The sequence below is a fragment of the Podarcis tiliguerta genome (assembly GCF_965153285.1).
Source record: "Podarcis tiliguerta genome assembly, chromosome: 8".
NCBI classification, from domain to species: Eukaryota; Metazoa; Chordata; class Lepidosauria; order Squamata; family Lacertidae; genus Podarcis; species Podarcis tiliguerta.
This window is the reverse complement of record NC_139541.1, coordinates 68,153,693-68,174,049: the sequence shown is the minus strand read 5'-3', so window position 1 is coordinate 68,174,049 and position 20,357 is coordinate 68,153,693. Positions and strand designations below refer to the sequence as shown.

The following is a 20,357-nucleotide window of genomic DNA, read 5'->3' as shown; positions in this document are numbered from 1 at the left end:
TTTAAAATAAATTGCACTTTAATAAGAAAGACAAACCATGGCACAGCAGCTGCAGAGGTTCAGACTTGCAAAGGACAATCCTGGTTTTCTGCTCAAGCTACCGTGCCGCTCCTTCAACCAAGGTATGAAAGGCATCCCACAAACGGAGTCCTGTAAAGTCAGACTGCATCCAGCCCTCAAGAGAGAAACACTCCAGGGGAGGGGAGGCGAAGTCTTTGTGTGGAGTCCCCATCCAGTCCCTGGTATGCAGTACCCCTAGCACCTTGCTAGACACGACAGTCAGCGCATGATGGCCACAATGCTCAGGGCTGTCCATCTCCCTGTGGATTCTTTGGTTTCCTTGGTCCCAGAGAAGTGGCAGGGTGGGGCTCCTGTCCCCAGGCCACTCTGTGGCTAGTGCATCACATGGAATGGCGCATTCCCTTCTCGGTGCCAATGAAGACAGTGATATTTGTGTAGAGGGGGTGGAGTTTCTTGGAGAGCAGCTCGTACTCCAGTGTGTTCATGCCATCCTGCTTCCACGTTCTCCTCGTCTTGGCCAGCAAGTTAAATCTGTAAGACAAATTCAGAGTCAAGCACGAGAACTAGAGCCCTTCTCCTACCACCTCCCCGCCCAAAGTGCAGCTCCTTGGATTTGCAGGTTAGGAGAAGCTTACGTATTCTTTTTACACAGATTTTCCAGTAATGAAATGGTATGGGTGTGGTCAATGTTTTGTAACAAGGCGAGGAGGACAGTGTCATGTTTGTCAATAACGGGAAAAACAGTTGCAAATACCCATGCCTATACCTGCCGAAAAATACAAACCACTCACAATGATGAAGTGGGTGCTCTGAAGAAACTTCACAGCTTAAGATCAGGAGCAGCTATACGTGGCAGGTGGGGAGGAGAAAAGGAAGGAAGGAGAATGCTTGAAAAAGCAGGGACTGGAGGATAATAGATGGCAGACGGACGAAGTTGAAAAAACACACCAAGCAGGAAATAGGAAAGCGGCAAGACTACACATACAGCCTACAAGCAGGAGTGGATGTGCATAACTAGCAAGCAAGGAAGGTTTGAGGACTGAGCCAAAGCTCCAACGGTGCATAAGGTTTTTACGTTTTGAGTCCAACATGCAATTTCTACCAATTGTACAGTTTCTACTCCCCCTCTATCCTTGTGATATGGCAACTCAGAGTGGGCAGTAAGGACCAACAGCCCTGGTTGGTAATGGTGGGGGCCTGGGTTTTACAAATGGATTGGAAACAACTATCCAGTTCTCTTTTGCTACAAAATTTCCAGTCCAGGTTATTTTGCACCACCACAACGGAGTGTTGGCAAGCTCTGCCACACCAGAAATAGCATTAAGGGAAAATCACATCACAAAAACAAAAACATCTGTCTGTGCTCTCAGTTCTTTAGAATCTCCCCATCCCGGGACTTCTTAGCAGTTCTTTGTTTACCCTTGTGTGATGTCTTCAGGCCAGCCATAATGACAACCTTCCTTTCTCTCACAGAAACTGGACTGCAAACCGTTAAAACAACTGAACATTCCATGCCTCCACCCCAGCTTGGCCACTGCTGGGGGCTTCACTCCCTCAAGCACAAAATATCTAAATATGACTATTCTCTGGGAGTTACTCATCCGTCATACTACCTACAGTGGACATTCACCCTGGCCCAGAGGATTTGGCAGGGTGCATTAAGGAGGATGCAGAGTAGCTACATACAATCACACTTAACCACCTAGTTTACAAGACAGCAGTCCATTTGCAATTGTTCAGGCCACATTTCTGCCCCAAGTAGTCCCCTCCTCTACTCACCTCTTAGGGTTCTGCTCATTGCCCTTGTCGTGTCCATGCTTGATCATACGGTAGCGGCCGTACTGAGTAGATGGGCGAGCGATAACCATCCCACTCAGCGCTACCCTGCAGAGAAGGCGATTGACAATGCAGCATTAGCAGGAGTGCACATGGCGTTTCAGCAGAGGCACAAGTGCTACAATTACACACTCAAGCAATGCAGTGCTTCAGTGCCTTCAAATCTGCGCCATGCCACTCATAGCTCCTCTTCCTTGCCCCACCCCTGGGCAACAGCAAGAACAGAATAAAACAATCCTGGATTCCTACCCAGGATTCCTACCCAAGCTTGCCCAATCCCTCCTTGCCAATATTTCCTATGCTCCGACACAAACTCTAGGGCAATACATGGGAGAAAGTTTGAGAACCAGGACTCCTAGGGTCCCATCCTCAGCCATGCCACCTTAAACCTTTGTGAATAGAGTTGCCTAATCCCCCTAAAGCTGCTGGGCTTTATGCTGAAGGGATGGAACTGGAGCTTATCTAGCATCAAGGACCACCTTTACCTGACTGCAATGTCGTCATCTTCACCGCCCCAGCCCCAATAGTTGTTGGGAAAGCCATTCATCTTCATGTATTGCTCTGGACTGAGTGCAGAAACCCCTCCAAAGTAGGACTTGTATGGAAGCCTGCAAGAATTTAAGAGGACATTTATTTACACATAGCCCACCAGCTACTACCATGCATACAGGAATCTCTATAGGAAACACATAAGACCTCAGCTGCCACAGAGATATGGGCATCTAATATTACTATGTGAATATTACATTCACAAGCACAGGTTCTGTCCACAGGCTTACAGACCAATAGATCTAACATGAAAGGAAAAAGGAATGTGGAAGGAAAAGGAAAAGCAATAAATTCAGGGACCAATTCACATGGAATGACCTGAGGGAGAGTTCTGGAAGAGGAATCAAATGGCAGCTAATAGAGAGGACCTCACTCTCTTCACTGCATGAAGCATGCATATCATTTTAGGGTTTTTAAGGGCAGCAGTACACTGCATTTCAGGAGGACCATTTCTAGAGCAGGGCCCTGTCCAGTGATCAAAATTAGACAGGTTCCAAGCGCATTTCGTACCTGGCTATCGGCCACTTGCAACCAAGTGAAGGTGTCTGGGCACCAGGATGGCACCTGACACCTCCAGCATCTGGAGGTGAATGACTGGGGATCATTGGATCTTGACTCTTTTCACACCCTAATACCATTATCCTGTACAATTCTATCAGTCATATTTTATCTGCATAGTCAGAATGAATGTCAGCAACCAAAATGCTTTTTCTGTGTAGCAGCAGCGGTGAAAAACGTTATAGTTACGTAATTGTTGTCACTTGCCCCACCCCACTGCCCTGCTCACAGTTGTGAAGAATATTCTTAAGTTATGAACGGTCCATGTCACCATTAAGAAAAAGAGGTAGGAGTAAGCCAGTATTTATGTAGACTCCCTGGATAAAATGACTTGTCTTCTTTAAGTCCTCAGAGTTCTTAACCTAGCTCAAGGTTGTCATCTGAACAAGCCAGATGTTAAACTGATAATCACAGTCAACCCATCATTTGAAAAATAAGACTTCAGAGCCGTCTTGCCCTAAAATGGCAACTAGACATTCCGTTTTGGCGACTGCAACCTTGGTTTAAGGAGCCATTTGGCACCTAGCTTATACATCTGAGCTTCTAACACTGGTCTGCCTAGGCTTCCAGTTCTTTAGCACCAACCTTCCCCTACAGCTGAGCTGCTGTATGCAGAAAGGTTTTCTCTATCAGCTCCCACCTGTAATGCAGCTGCCCTTCCGACAAGCTCAAAACAGCATCTTTTGACTCTTCCCCTGCTTTATCCTCACATCAATCTTGCAAAGTAGACTGAGGGAGGATGACTGCTTCAAGGTCCCGTCAGTAAGCCTTATGGCTGAGTGAATATTTGAACCCAGGTTTCTCTGGTTCTAGTCTGACATTCTAACTCTTCCAGCACACTCCCCATATCTGCATCTAGAAAACAGCCTAGAAACACACGAGAAAGCAGTGGTTTTCAGTGTGATCTTGTTTTCAGAAGGGAGACTGGGCATCTCTATTTTAAGAAGGAAAGGGTGTTGGGAGGGGTAGAGAAGCATTCCTATGGAAACAGACCCAAATCCAAGAAGCTTACTTGTAGCCAAACTTGTCCATGGCAACAGCCACGTGCTTGGGGAAACGGTCGCAGGTATACACATTACGGTCATCTTCAGGGATGAGGTCCACATCATGGAAGAACATACAGTCCCAGTCCTCGTCTTTCATAGCTTCCTTGAAGCCCACATTCAAGAGTTTGGCCCGGTTAAAAGTGTAGTTCTCAGCCTGAGAAAGAGATGGGTGGCATTTACACCAGAGCTTTGTGTGTGTGTGTGTGTAAAAACTAGCTCCCCTAAAGTGCTAAACTCTCACATCCAGGACAGTCGCCAGTAGGCGCTACATTAAAATAGTCTCCTTCCTCCACGCTGACTTCTGGCATCCTTGCATTTGACAGCTCCTCCAGAACCACCTACTACATTTCTATCTTGGCTAGGGCATGCTCCAGTGGGGACTCATTCATCTACATCCGAGGTTCCTTACCTTATCTCTTCCCCCTCCAAGGAGTTCGGTGAGCTCAAACCGCTGAGTGCTGGTTGGTCCCTGCCCGTTCCCCATACCCAGTCTCAGCTCCACCCCACCCCGTAGTACTCTTGCTAGGGTTCCTTTCCTTGTGCCCGACTCTTCCCCACCTCTCCAGAGATCAGACTCAGCACAGCAGAAATCATGATTCACTGCACTTTTTGGAAGGAACTACAGCTTTCCCTCTCTGCAGCAATCAGAGCGCAACCCACTGCCCCCTACTGAGGCCTAGTGCTGAAAAAAGCTTTGCCTGCCCACCTGCCTTCACTGGGCACTCCTCCATTAACAATAGAGCTATTGCCTCTATTCCCTCCTCTCCTAAGGAGAGAGAGAGGCCACACATTAATGCAGGGACAGGCAGCAGCCACGGAGACTCTTCTGTTGGGAGCAGCCCAGAGTGGCTGGGGAAACCCAGCGAGATGTGGGGTGGGGCATAAATAATAAAATTATTAATTATAATAATAATTATTCAAACCTCCTGCCCTGCCCAGCTCACACACGGCTGTGGCAACGCACCTGATGGATGATGTAGATGCCATAGGTGAGTTGCTGCCGCTGCAGGAAGGGATGCAGGTAGTAGAGCAGGTACTTGAGGTGTTGCTCTCGGTTGCGGTGGGGGATGATGACAGCTGTTTTGTGGACTGCATCGCAGTCGGGCGGGCGGTAGCGCCCCCCTTTGGTCACAAGGGGATTCTTCCGCACAATATCATCCAGAGACAGCCCTGCGGGGAAAGTCACCCGAATGGGGCCTCCTGCAGGCGAGCAGAGACAGGGGTAAGGCAAACAATCCCCACTGCCTAGGTAGTCAGCAGACTGCAGGCTAAGAGCCAACGTGACCCAGAGTTCTCAAGAGGAGAACACCTCAAAACATTTTCATTTTAGATTAAAATGAGCATTAGCCTCCTAGTCAGTTCCAGGGTTCTTTTGACTCTCCACCAGCTCTATCCCTGGTCATCCCTGCAAACTTTAAAGAATCATAGAATTGTAGAGTTGGAAGGGACCATGTGAGTCGTCTAGTCCAGCCACCTGCAATGCAGGGTTTTTTTTGCCCAAGATGGGGCTCAAACCCACGACTCTGAGATTGAGCCTCATGCTCTATGAACTGAGTTATCACTATGCTTTCACTAGTCACACTGGACAAGAAAGGGGGCATGGGTCGAGGAGAGAGAACCACTTCTCTCATTTCACAGAGCACTTCATGGCTTAATGGAAGATCACTTCTACGATGGGCCCACAATCCTCAAGTCTCTTTTTTTTGGGGGGGGGGTCTCTCATCACTAGGCATATCTATTCAAAAATCACTATTGCCGTACTCTTCTTCCAGAATTTGTGTCTTCTTTCCCAGGGCCAGAGCGTTGTAAACATGAAGCAAGCTTTTGAATTACACTGAACTCTTTAGTCCCAGAACTAGTACGCTACACACAAGGAGACAAAATTGACCCGAAAGCTTGCTCAGAATTTACTATTTCATGCTCATTTTTGCCTTTCACGCGCCACCCAAAACCTTTCCAGATGGCTGGCTGGTTCAATGAAACAATACATTACAGCTTCTGTGACTCTTAAGTTCAGAACAACCATGCCAGCCCAACACCATTCAAATCTTAGGGCTGACTCCAAATCGCCAGTTCCTAACCAGAACCAGGATCAAGAACAGAGAAGCCCTTACCAAGGAAAGGAGATGCCTCTGGACAGTACGGAAGTTCCTCTGGGGGCAGAGGGGGCCGGGCAATCAGGCTGAGGTTGGCGTAGACGTCCCCTGGCAGCGAAACATTGTGTAGGCTGGACAATATAGTCAATGTGCCCCCCTTGTAGAAGATGCCCAGGAAATAGGCAACACGCTTGCGGTAGCCATCGTGGTACAGCAGAGCCATCACCACCAGCTGCACCCCTAGGAAGAGCAGCAGGTAGCGGCCACGCAACTGCAGCATGGCTGAGGCAGGGCCAGGATCATCTATCCATGGTGCAGCTGGGCTGAAGGGTGGAGGCAGCAGCAGCAAGGGAAACAGAAGACAGTGACCTGTTGGAAGCAGCAGAAGGTAGAATGAGTACAGGCAATGCTCATTCGTCAGGTTAACATTTTTTTTTTATGCACAAACATTTTGATGGGCTAAAAAAGGTGTCCCAATTAAAGTATCAGCAGGTTTTGGGGGTGGGGTGGGGAAGAAACTACTTTTAATGCAAGTACAAACTGTAGCAGAGAAGCACCATTTTTAAGAGGCATTCCGTGTCTTTGGGGAGAGAATAGCCATTTACAACCCATGCATGCATCGCCTAAAAGCAAGGATCATCTTCGCTCGAAAACCATTTAATGCCGATTTGATTATCTGATCAGCCTCCTGACGTTCACAACGCTCAGCTTTCGCTTGGATGCTTATAAGAAAATGCATCTCCTTGCCCCCAAACGTTTCATGTGCAAGGGTAAGGTTCTGAAAGCGGGGGGGGGGGGGGGAGTTCACATCCAGAGCCCAGCCCAGACATTTTGTTATACACAAGACGATCTGCTCGCAGCAAGCACAAGTATGGACAGACGTGGCACCGCGAGACAAAGCAACTAACAGTAATAGCATCTTCCTGTCTCTGCAGCTGCATGAGAAGTCTCAGTGCAGCAAAAAACAAGCTGCACACCTGCCAAATGAGAGGTGTCCACAGGAAAGGAGAACGTGGGAGTGGGTGGTAGGCATAGCAACATAACATGGCGAACATATGCACCAGGGAGGGGAAAGAAGTTAGGACAAGTGGCAGACCGAAAGAAATAGGATAGCAGAATTTTTTTTTGCTTACACTCCCTCCCCCAAAAAACCAAGGAAACACAAAAGGATTAAGCTAGGCAGCTTTCAAGTAAAAAAAGGGAACAATATGTTAAGCTCAGTTGCAGATCAATCTACAGGAAGGACTGGGAATGCCCCCTGACAGAAATGCTAGAGAACTGCTTCCAGTCCAAGGAGACAATTCTGAGCAAGGTCTTGACTAGGCATAAGGCAGTTTCCTACATTCCTGGGAAACTTAAAACAGTCTGCATGCCTCTCCTCCCATGGAACTCCATAGTTGAATGGTGACTTGAATCTGGGTTCTCCCAGATACTATCATGCTCTGACCACAACACAGTTGTTCTTAGAATAATGTTGCCAGAGCCTCCTTCCTCCATACCCCGGAGCTGCTTCATTTAAAGTGTCAAAAGCCATGTTTTGCATGTACATAGAACCTTCGTCCACAGCTGTTGCTATCTGCAACACTTGAGGGAGGAGGGAGGGATGGGAACAGGCGCGGGTCCCCTTGCCGCAGCCCTTTCCATGCACCTTGTCCACTCTTGGGTTTCCAATATTAGGCCCTTGGGCCTCCAGCTGCCAGCCACTTCACATATCTCAGCGTTTGGGTTGTATAGATCCTCTTCACCCTGGCTTTTGACACTTGCTAGGTATGCTTTTAGCACCCACCTTATTTCCGTGACTGGAAGTTGTTTAAACTGTTTTTAACGTGTGTTAATTGTTGCAAGCTGCCCCGACACCCAAGGGTGAAGGCTAATAAATTATTATGCTGTAATAATCTACCCGATTGCAGAATCTCAGTTAACGCAGCAGGAAAGGGCTTGGGGGAGTGCAACGTGGAGCAGCACATTCCGTACCTATAAGTGAGAGAAGTAGCCTGCTTTGGTTACCTATTCTGCTACCCGCCCACACCCTGTGCAGCACAACAGGTGTCTCGGAGCAGTGCCAACTGGCAACAGCTAAGGAGGAACAAGGAAATGGCCCAAGAGATTCCTGTAAGAGATGTTCCAGGGCGATAGAAGAAAGAATGAAATGAATCACACATAAAGGTAAAGGTAAAGGACCCCTGAAAGTTAAGTCCAGTCACAAACGACTCAGGGGTTGCGGTGCTCATCTGGCTTTACTGGCCAAGGGAGCCAATGTTTGCCCGCAGGCAGTTTTTCTGGGTCATGTGGCCAGCATGACTAAGCTGCTTCTGGGGAAACCAGAGCAGTGCACGGAAACACCATTTACCTTCCCGCCGGAGCGGTACCTATTTATCTACTTGCACTTTGACATGCTCTGGAGCTGCTAGGTTGGCAGGAGCTAGGACCGAGAAATGGAAGCTCACCCCGTCTCAGGGATTCGAACCGCCAACCTTCTGATTGGCAAGCCCTAAGCTCAGTGGTTTAGACCACAGAGCCACCCACACCCCACATAGATGTCACATATAGGCAACCCTAATTAAAACCTTCAGGGAAGAGCTGACCCTTCCAGATTCACTGAGCTGTTCCACTGCCCAAAGCAAGAGGCTCAGTCATGGGCATCTTGCTTCATTTGGGAAGAAAGAGGAGCGTTCTTACATCACTTAGTCAAACCCAACAGATTAGGAAATGGGATTAGGTGTGTAGCTGGTTTTGCCTTCATGGCTGCAACCAAGTTGGAAAACTTCCTTCTTTGTTGCCATGATATTGTTCTATACCTTTTTAAAAAAGATATAGACCAGCATTTTGATAGGAAGGTTTAGGTATGAGAAAACTTAAACTGTAGCTCTCCTTTCTAACCCAACTATTAATATGTGAAGGTAGGAGGTACTGCACAACTGGTAGAAAAGTATCCAAGTGGCTCAAAGCCAGTGTGCAAACACAGATAAGTAGTGTGCTTGCTGTTAACAAAAGGCATATATATTACACAATGGCTTTTATGGGAGCAACTGCCATGATTTCCAATCAGCAAATAATAGCTTTTAGCAAAACCACCAACTCCATTTCTTGGCACCCGTCTGTCTCGGGAGATAAAGGAAGAGTGCACCTTCAGGGGTAGCGTCAAACCATTGGAGAGTCACAGCGCCCGCTGTGGCTGCAGAGACCAATGTGGGAGAGACATGTTTTGTTGCAGCTGCGGCAGACGAAGGCATCTGGTTTTGCTGCTACAGGTGCGCCATGGCATTTCTGACTCCTTACAGACTTTGGATCACCGTTAGGATGCCCACGTCAGGTCATTCAATATGAATGACGCAGTTTGTCGTTGCAAAACAAATGCAGCAGAGATGAATTCACTGGGGCCTTTCCTAGGCAGCCTTCTTGGGACCTGAACATTCTACCATCTAAAGCAGTGCAGTGAATTGGAGCCGTTTCAGCAGCCTATGCGGAGGCAAACAGGGTAGTACAAGAACACTGCAATCTGGAGATGCTTCTCAAGCCTGACACCAACACGGAGGATTCGTCCTACCCTGCAGCCCCCACAAATAAAAGAAAGAGCGGAAGGCTGGTGTGACAATGTAGCAATGGAGCCAAAGTTTTAAAAGCTGTCTGATCAGCTCTACAGCCCCCTTTCCTGATGCACATTATTGTATTCTGGAAATACGGTTTAACAAGAATAAGTAGATTGCTGGAGCATGTTATTCAAAAGTTCCTGCAGTGCTCCTTTCCCCGTGGCTGCCAACAAGCTAGAGTCTCTGCCTTGCCATGCCATGTGACCTGAGCTCCAAACCACAAACGGTAAGCAAGGTCAAAGTCATGCCTTCATTCAAAGTAAGGCTGCCGCTGGCTAGCAGGTGGTGTGCTGCACAGCAGTTGAGGTAAGGGGCTGGACGACAGGGAGGAACCAGTGGGAGCAGCTGCCACTACCTAACCTCCTACTGCACAACCCTGGCTTGTGATATTGCTAGTTAGAGCAGGATAGTGAAGGCAATTAAGAGTAACTGATCCAAAATCAAATATTATCCTTGGGCTTATCCACACTTACCTTTCCTCTGCGCTTTCCAAGCATGGTCCATACTTTAAAGCTCTGTGCCTTTGTCTTTTTGCCCCAGAGATTTCCCTGTGAAAACCCACTCATTACAGCTGAATCGGAGCAAGCAGCAATCCGCAGAAAACCTGAATTGCCATTTGTTGTGCTTCAGCTTTAAAAAGTAGGTTTTCATGGGGAAAGCTCCAGAGAGAGAGAAAGAGTGCTTATATGTATATATATTATTTATTGAATATGTACCTGCAGTTATTTATTGATCTATATCTCAGGGCAGTTCACGGGATAAAATCAGAATGGAAATTTCTGACGTGGACATTGAACTTTAGAACGCAGGGCTGTGCCTATAAAGCGTGGGGCCAAAAAGCCCTTTATCTCATCAGGATCCTTATCCAGCTACCAGTGTCAGTTCTCGGGGGCGGGGTGGGGGTGGGAAAGAGAGGTTTAGGACTCAGAGACCAAGACATAGGAGAAGCTCCAGGTCCTGGGAAATGCATTTCTACTGAGTCTTCCTTCAGAGAGCTTTAAACAAAACAAGAGGTCATTGATTTGAAGGTAATGATAATGAGCTAGGCTTCTACATCAAGTGCAGAAGGACACTTCAACTCCAGTCTAAATAAACTAACCTCAAAGGGCCTCTCCCCACATAATCAGGCCATCTCTTCACCAGGAACTATTCCCCCCTGGAATTTGTAGCCAACCCATGTCAGACTGAAGATCTAGGAACCAGAAGTCACATTATAGAAGCAACCAACCTCACGGACAAGTTATGGGCTGCTCATTAACCAGTACATTAATAATGAAAGAGCCATTAAAATAGAGCCACGGCTTGGTCAAACTGGAAAGCACACTCAATAAATTGCTTTCTGCACCTTGGGAATTTCACCTCTTTAAAATTCACACTGGTGCTACCCTCTTCCTTTTTTGACTTCAGTAGCTCCGGCATAAGATGAGCGAACTTTCCGGAGATGCTTACAAAGTTCTTTCCCATAACTTATCAGCTCCATTTCACACCATCCTTATGGCTCCCCTTGTCCAACTACACTTCCCCCACCCCTTCCCTGTCAAACCCTCATTGGGATCTCTGCAGATTAGTCCAACCATCACAAGCATCATGCTCACAAGCCCATAGCTAGGACTGAGCAATGGATGCACCTCTTTTCCTGTTGAACTTATTGGCCAAACCTGCCTAGGGAACCACGAGAAGGGAAAAACAAAGTCCTGCATGAGAAAAGAACTTTCTTTATCCTCCACACTCATAGTCTGCATTTTTCAAGTATGGGGTACTTCACTCTCTCTCTCTCAACTGAAATGAAGGCAAGCTCAGAAACTGGATAGACTTCAGAAGGAAACTTCACGTTAAAGGGAAAAGATGAAGGGCAGCAACTGAAGTATGTGCTTTGGCCATCTTTTCAAAACCTGGCTGAATTTGGCAAAGAATGGGCCGAGACTAAAATAAGAACACATAGCCCATTTGCTTCAGTCAGAAACTGGAAGAGGGGAGGGCCTGAAGCACCGAAACTGAAACAGCTCAGCACAGAGCTGCCTCTTTCAAAAGTCTGCGTATCAAACACATCCTCACTGTGGAATGCACAGGACATTGCCAAATAAAGCAATTTTCCAGCTGGCAACTTGAAACTTGAGTACTGACCACCCCCCACTCCCAGGACTACTACTAAAGAAACAGGTTCTGATCTCGCAACTTCCTTGGTGATCCTGTTCTCTCAGGAATCACACTGCACATTTCTGACCAGGGTGTGAAAAGCTGGGCCACATGGGAGGTTTTTAATCCTCCACAGGAATGATATCTTATCAGCTCTGTCAGTAAGGAAGGTATTTTTCTGCCACTAGGCAAGGCTTCCTCGAAGGGGAGGGTAGACGCGAAACTATGCTGAGTATCTGCACCATCCACCTTTATGTTCTAAGCCAAGCCAGGCCTTCTAGAGATGACACAGAGAGAGAAAAGCTTAAGAAGGAACTCTGGTGATTCCCATTTGGTTCAGCGTCCTGTTCTCACAGGCCAGATGCTGATGGGAAGCCCACAAGCGAAACACAAGTGCCAAAAGCACTCAACCCACTCATGTCCACAAGATTCAGAGAACATTTATGTTCTTCCTGCCACTGAGTCTCTAACACTAGCAATCAGGCACATGCATAACTCTGTTTATTCACAAACTTGCTGCCAATTCCAGTCTTCTTCCTCCCCTCCCCTGCCCACCTTTGAACTGTACACAACCGAAGCAAGAGAATCTGGTTTGCTGCAGCTCTGTAAAGCACCATGCATCCTCAACAGCAATTCCATTATATGACACTTCATGCAATCTTACAAGGCTTCTTCCTTTCACTGAATCTGGGCAATTCCATTACACAGAAAGCACAAAAACCACAGAGTCATAATTTCTGGCACAGCCTGAAATTCTGCGGAGGGTGCAGGTGCCGAAGCCTCCTTATTGAGTTCAGACCAAGATTAACCTTGCCTCAGGAGGTAAAGGCGATGTCACCCCAAAGATTCAGTGTTTCCCTCCAAGGCAAACAGGATGCGGTCTTAAGTCGGCCCAACTTTATTTATATATAAATAAAACTAGTTATTTAAAATGCTGGGCAGCATTACTTACTGCAGAGAACTCTTCCTCAGGCTGGAAATCTGAAGTGTGGGAAATATTAGCTGCTGCTGTGCCAGTTCATAATGTTTACCCAGGCATGTCTAAGAGCCTTTTCAATTCCTCAATGAGCTGGAACAGTTTAGATGCTAGGCTACTCACTTATTTCATCAAGAGCAGCACCTCTCAACTCTCCAAAGGTGTGAGATGACTGTACTAAAGAGGCAACAGCTAAATCTCTGGTTTTCCTTATAAGCTTCCAGTCTAATTTGATCCAAGGCGGCATTGGTAGGTCAAAACCACCAGGCTTTCAGTGCTGGATAAATGTAATTGCACCTACCGTCGCAAGGTTCACAATGATTATAATTCCTATGTTAAAATCCATTTTTAAAACTCCCCTCAGAGCATTTATGGGCCCCAATTCAAAGTACTGGTGCCGACCTTTTCAAGCCCTTAACAACTTGAGACCTGGTTATATGACCCTGCTCATTCACTAAAATCAGCTATGGAGGTCCTGGTCATATGCCCACCAGTATCATAGAATCATAGAGTTGGAAGAGACCACAAGAGCCATCGAGTCCAACCCCCTGCCAAGCAGGAAACACCATCATGTTTAATGCTTTGTTGCCCCTATATATATGAGCAATTAGGTTGCCAGGCACAAAAAATGGGGTCTTTTCAGTGGTGGCCCCATGGTTACGGAATTCCCTTCTGAGTGAGTTACACACACTGCCTTCAGTGCAGGCTTTCAAGTGGGACTTAACATCTCTTTTCCAGTCTGCCTTTTCTTAATGTGTTCTTCAGCTGTACTTTCAAGTTCGTTCTCTCTCTCTCTCTCTCTCTCTCTCTCTCTCTCTCTTTCTTTCTCTCTCTCTCTCTCTCACACACACACACAGGGAAAGAGAGTGAAATACTTAGGCTTCATTGGGCCTAGGTGCTGCTTCATAATAATTCATCTCATTTGTTGTGTTTCTTATTGTTTCTGTGCTTACCACTTTGTGAGGGCATGGCCTACGAGGCAGCCTATAAATTTGTCATATAAAATAAATTGATGACTCTTCCTGAATAAAATTCAGAAGGGTAAAGGCAGTCAGCACAGCTTATTATGAATGGAGTGCATATGGTGAAGAACAAAGATCATCTTTTCAAGAAGACATCTGCATATAGGACAAGAATAGGTGGCAATTTTTTCTGTTTAACAAACCTGCCCCACCTCTAATTAGCTATTTTGTCAATGATGTAATAATAATAATAATAATAAATATTATTTATACCCTGCTCTCCCCAGCCAAGGCTGGGCTCAGGGCGGCTAACAACCAATAATGAAAACAAGTTGAATGAATACAACTTAAAAACAAGATTAAAATACAACATTAAAACATTAAAATGCAGCCTTATCACAGGAGGAGAAAGGAAAAAAGAAAGAGGGGGAGGGAATCAAATTGACTCCAAGTCAAAGGCCAGGTGGAACAAGAAGAATGAACATATATATATATATATATATGCGCACTATAAGTTGCTTCTGGCATACAGAGTACAACGAGTCAATGATGCAAAAATTATGGAGATAGAAAGTTGCAGCAGCCTTGCCTGGACACCACATACCTTTACTGAACGTGGACGTTCCTATAATGTCCATACATATGGGAGCAGTTCACCTACTAAAGTACTTTCCTTGAACAATACGTTCAGAAGTATGTAAACATTCAGCTCCAAACGCAAACACCTTTTATACACATCATGCATATAAAACATGTACAAATGTCACCAACAATAAAGCATGAGAAGGAAGCACATCTGTTCTAACTAAACAGTGCCAATCCTCCCGCAGCATTGGCACTTAAAGGCCAGAAGACATAAATTACTACATGCCTTGGGCTGTGTTACTGGACAATCCCAGCTTTAAAGTGCAGAGACTGACACCCGAGACAGCACTGTGTCAGCTGAAGAAACACAGGCAAACTGAGCCGGGGATGGATGAATGCTCCTGAATAATTATTTACAAGGCTGTGATGTTCCCTAGCGATTAGTGTTCAGTGCAAAACAACGTCTTGAATATCTGGGGAAGTGAGCTGCTTAGATATCTTAAGCAAGCCGGCATGATTGCTAGCATCACCACAAAAAGCTACAAGACTTGTAAGGGTATCACAGCACCTAGGTTGGCCCTGCCTCCCCTCCAGCTGAATGCAGAAGGGCTCAAATCCCCAAACTCAGGTTTACACCTACACACAAGGACATCTGCATTCTCTGACATGGGCTTCCTGGCATATAGAAATGCTTCACATTACACTTCACATTAGAGGAGTTGACTGTTGGGAAAGACAACAGAAGCAAAGGGAGCTTGTAGCCTGCATCAGAAGAACTCCTGTCCTCCCTTGAGACCATAGCCATTCCCTTGTCCAGAGTTGGCTTCTGGGTTCTCCCCCAGTTCATCTGGGGAAAGGGAGTGCCTCATAATGGGAAACCATGGGCAGTGCAGAGAAATGGTCACCTACAACTGCCATGCCCAAAGAAGGAGGGGATCTATAACCGTATGAACTGCAATTGGAAAGATATTGGAAAATGCAAGCAAATGTGAATTTAAGGATGCCCACCTGTGCAGTTCTGTTTCCTCAGCTAGATCAGAGAGGTCGTCCTTAGTTCGTGGAGTGCAGCACTTTTTTGGTCCCAATCTCCATGGAGTTTCTGCAATGAATCAGGGAGGGTGAAGAGAGAGGTCAACTTAGAACGAGCGCATATGGCAGGGCAGAAGGAAAAAAGCATAGAGGCAGAACCTGGCATTTTCACACAGCAATGCAACATCGCCACATGAAACCCAACAGCACGCAGCCAATTTAAACAGGAAGTGGAGAGCTGCTAGTGCAAAGTAGGATGAGGAAGGGGGGGGGGGAGAGAGACAGAGAGAATGGGGTCAGGAATGTGCAACGTGTACAGAACGGGAATGGGAGTTAATCACTACCAGCAGTCAGTACTTCCAACAGGGAACAGAACAGTTTTCCATACCGAATCATGCCATTTGACAATCATTCCAGATTTCTTTCTTCAAATTAATGCACTGCACAGAGACAAAACTGACCAAATAATTAAGAATAATTCAATTGCACCTACGGCACACAGCACATCCCGGAACAACAGAAATAGCACTAAAAGAACCCCCTTCCAGAACCAAATCACTACTCAGGGTCTTTTATACTTTCTATTCAAGAAGTCAATTCTTTGCTGCTTAGTTTATTCATTATCCCACAGGGGGAGGCATAGAAGTCTTGCTGTAGGTTAGGCAGTGGTATATTCCCTGTGATTCAGCTCCACACTTCCCTAGCGAACAGGAGACTTAGCGTTCTGTTGCTTAGACAACCCACGGGTTGCCAAGATGCAACTGTTAGTGCCTAATTTTTCTTAAAGGGCTAGAAATTCTGGAATAAGTGCTGACTGGGGAAAGGAAGCTCTGGCACTCGGGTTTCAACCCCCCTGCCTTTTGCATATGCAGCCTTCCCACCATATTAAAAAGAAATATGGTGCCCTACCTGTAGATTATGATCTAACACAACTGAACCAAGAATTGCTATAAGCTTCAGGGAGTGTCTGTCGCCGTAGTCTTAAAGTCAAAGAACAGGGTGCAGCCTCCAAAGTCACCTAGGCTAACCCCTCTTCAAATATTTACAAGGACATGTTGCACAACTTCTATGGAGTGGATCACTGCCAACAATCACTTCTTAAACCACAATTCGGCAACAATCACATGGCAACAATGCACACATGCCACTCATACAGAAAGGCTGCTATTGTAAAAACAGCATCTTAACACCCTCATATAAGCCAGTAAGTCAACAGTGACTGGCGACAATGTGCCTAAGGTGCCTTTTTTATTGTAGTTTCCCATGCAGTCTTCAATGAGTTAAAATCATAGAATTGCAGAGTTCCAGTCTCTTTTCCCCCAAGGGGCGGGACACTAATTTTTTTAAAAAAAGAATTTTATTCATTTGGCCTCTGATCCCTCAAGCTCTTTAATCTGTTAAGACGATGACACCCTTGATGATGTTTGTGTGTGTGCACATACGTTTGTCTGTTCAGAGCTCACTGAACAGTAAAAATCTAATTTACTTACTACATATAGTTACACTATGAATTTACTCATACAATATGTAGTAATGGGCGCCAACTTGGATGATTTAGAATTGGGCTCATTCACAGAGGACAAGGCTATCCATGGTTACTAGTCATGATGTTCATGTTCTACCTCCACTGCCAGAGCCATGCCTCTGTGAACCAGCCGCAGGGAATAATCACATCTGGCCTGATTCAGCAGGGCTTTATCTGTATCTACACATGCACACGCGGAGGCAATTGTGATGTCATCTCTCAGTTACACCAACCCAAGAGCTGCAAAATATGTGGGAAAGGGTACCCAAAATAATCAAAGGGTTGGGATACTGTTCTGACAAGAAAAGGCTAACAAATCTGAAGACATTTTTTTTATAAAGAGACAAGAGAAAGAATATGGCTTGACGCTTACTGTGTTATGCATGGTAAGGAAAATGAGATATCTATTTTTTCCCCTCCCTCACAATACACTCAGGATCATCCAGTCAATTTAGGATATACAAAAGAAAGTACAGTGCACACAGGCTAGCTTGTGCAATTTGCGTCTACCAGGCAGGACAATGGCCACTGGTTCAAGATGGCTGTAAAAGAGGATCAGACAAACTCAGGGAGAGGTTCTCTGAAGTTATTGGTCATTGTAGCTTAATGGAACCTCACGGTTCAGAGTCAGCATGCCACGGACTACCAGAGGAAAAGGGTAAGAAGGGCCATTGCACCCATGCCTTGCTTCTCGGCTCCACAGAGGTATCTCTTTGGCCACTGTGGCAATCAGGATAATGGGGTAGAGGTGTATCTCAGCTGCTGCACAACCTCCAAAGCCAGGCAATTCATAGGAGAAGAACACTCTATTTTCCCCCATGTTGCCTCTCCCTGAAAGCTCCACAGTTCTCTGCTGAAGTGGGCTGGAATTAAGAGCATTGCTGGATCAGACCAAAGGTCCATTACATCTATTCCGAACCATCTTGTTTTATTTATCAAACATCTAAAATTAGTCACCGCACAATACAATCGAGAAAAATTCTCAGTGCACGATCTATATTTTGGAAAAGAAAAAAAAAGATCAACCCATGTGGTTCCTATCATGTGGCAATAGATGCCAAAAAAAGAAAGGAAAGGAAACAAAAGGGAAGTGTCTGAATTCTTTCAGAAACAGTCAGCCATCTCAAGTCCTGACATTTCTAAGGGAGACAATTTTTCCTCAGTGTGCCTATTAGGTGGTTCCCCATTAACCCCCCACAAACAGACCCGGTACTCATCAGCATTAGCACAAGCACTCTGTGTGCAGAAGTCACTTCAGCGGGATGGATGAGTGCCAAGGGAACGCAGCTTTGAAATTATCCTTGGCTGCTGCTTGTAACCACGCTCTGTCTGGAGGCCGTTAAAGAGGCCAGACGCTAGAAGCTGAACCTCAAAAGAAATCTCTCTTTGAGGGTTGATAGGCCAGCCTTTCCCAACACACCCCGTCCTTCTACAGACACATACATAACCAAAGCCAAAAGTAAGTCTATTGAAAAGTAAAGAAGAAGAAAACAACCCCAAAACATGAAATTCACACACCACAAAGATTCAAAGGAAAATATGAGGGTTGGCAATAATCCCGTGGAATCCCCAAAAATGAAAACATAGCACCAGTGGTTACAGAAGTAGTGATTACGTTCTCTGTGCTCCCCAGCCTTAGAAGACTTGGCTATTATCAGATCTGAGGTGGGAAACTCAGCCAGTTTGCAAAGCAATGAACTGGAGGGCACTTGCTCCAGCCAAGGGACAAAGCGTAGTGAGAAAATTATTTGTGAGAAAGACAAAATCCAAGGAAGATTCTGTCTACTATCAGCAACTGGACTTCTCTGCGACCCATCCCCTCTGCAGGGAGGTGGGACCAATTCGGGTGGTCCGCCCCCGCCACTTAATGGATCCAAATGGTTTCCAGAGAGTGGTAAGGGATGTTTTATCCCATGCTGATGGCCTTTCAGCCGATTCCCTGGTGGCCCGCTGGAATGTGGAGTTAACCAGGGCTATTGACTGTTTGGCTCCGAAGCGCCCTCTCCGATTGCATGGAGCCCGGACAGCTCCGTGGTTTTCCACGGATCTGAGGGCAATGAAACAATCGTTGAGACGGCTAGAGCGCCGGTGGCGGATAACTCATTCCGAATCTGACCGGACACAGGTTAGAGCTCAACGTCGAGCCTACCAAGTGGCGATAGCGATGGCTAAGAAGACTTTCTTCACCACCTCTATTGCATCTGCAGAAAACAGCAGCAGGAGACTTTTTCAGGTGGTTCACAATTTAGCGGAACCACCTGCGACATCTGGGCCCAGTACGGGCCACATGATCTCCTGCAATGATTTTGCAAAGTTTTTTGCAGATAAAATCACTCAGATTCGGGAAGAAGTAGACTCTACAACTAATCCAGAATGCGGCAGCTAGACTGGTGACTGGGAGCAGCCGCCGAGACCATATAACACCGGTCTTGAAAGACCTACATTGGCTCCCAGTATGTTTCCGAGCACAATTCAAAGTGTTAGTGCTGACCTTTAAAGCCCTAAACGGCCTCGGTCCGGTATATCTGAAGGAGTGTCTCCACCCCTATCGTTCTGCCCGGACACTGAGGTCCAGCTCCGAGGGCCTTCTGGCGGTTCCCTCACTGCGAGAGGCCAAGTTACAGGGAACCAGGCAGAGGGCCTTCTTGGTAGTGGCGCCCGCCCTGTGGAACGCCCTCCCATCAGATGTCAAAGCGGTAAACAACTACCTGACATTCAGAAGACATCTGAAGGCAGCCCTGTTCAGGGAAGTTTTTAATATGTGACATTTTAGTGTATTTTTCATCTTTGTTGGAAGCCGCCCAGAGTGGCTGGGGAAACCCAGCTAGATGGGCAGGGTACAAATAATAAATTATTATTATTATTATTATAGAAGAGTAAAAGGCAAGGTAACATATTTGGCCAGACAAACTTCTGGTAGTCTGTTGGGGGGGTGGGGAGCAGGTTTGCAAGTTACAAAACTTCATCAGGAAAGAACATTGAGGTACAGATTGGAGACAAATAAATGCTTTCTTGTAACTGTTTCTGTTCCGTTCTGACAGAAAATACTTTGACTATTAGGGTGTTGTATGTGATCCAAGAATATCAGCGGCAAACATATTACCAATTCCTAGCTAGTGTTAGAAACAGAGATACAAGAACTAGAAGCCAAATGCACTTTAAACCTAGGTTGCCAGAACCAGTGTTAGAAACTCAGGTATATAAGCTAGGTGCCAAATAGCTCCTTAAACCAATGTTACAGTTGCCATTTTGGGGCAAGATGGCTCTAAAGTTTGAAAAATAAGACTTTAGAGCGATCTTGCCCAAAAATGGCAACTAAACATTCTGTTTTGGTGACTGTAACCTTGGTTTAAGGTTGGCACTTTGTGCATTTGGCACTTAGCTAATATGTCCTAGTTCCCAATACTGTACACAGCAGCCAGGCATGTGAGATTTTCTTAAATCCCTG

The 20,357-nt window shown here is 46.1% G+C and overlaps 1 protein-coding gene across 4 annotated transcripts in view; it reads right to left on the bottom strand.

Moving 5' to 3' along the window:
- LOC310684526 (beta-1,4-galactosyltransferase 3-like) overlaps positions 1 to 20,357 on the bottom strand; it is a 45,591-nt gene continuing 25,234 nt past the window's right edge. For 2 of the 4 annotated variants that reach the window (XM_083455806.1, XM_083455805.1), the window contains 7 exons: positions 15,364 to 15,454; positions 6,125 to 6,475; positions 4,975 to 5,210; positions 3,977 to 4,164; positions 2,343 to 2,465; positions 1,801 to 1,905; positions 1 to 552 (listed from right to left, as the gene is read on the bottom strand). In XM_083455806.1, coding sequence (XP_083311932.1) covers positions 402 to 552; positions 1,801 to 1,905; positions 2,343 to 2,465; positions 3,977 to 4,164; positions 4,975 to 5,210; positions 6,125 to 6,386 — 1,065 coding nt within the window. In that variant the 5' untranslated portion in view covers positions 6,387 to 6,475; positions 15,364 to 15,454 and the 3' untranslated portion in view covers positions 1 to 401. Of the gene's footprint in view, positions 553 to 1,800; positions 1,906 to 2,342; positions 2,466 to 3,976; positions 4,165 to 4,974; positions 5,211 to 6,124; positions 6,476 to 15,363; positions 15,455 to 15,772; positions 15,813 to 17,006; positions 17,066 to 20,357 lie in introns of those variants that run through there. The other 2 variants (XM_083455807.1, XM_083455808.1) reach the window with 2 other exon arrangements.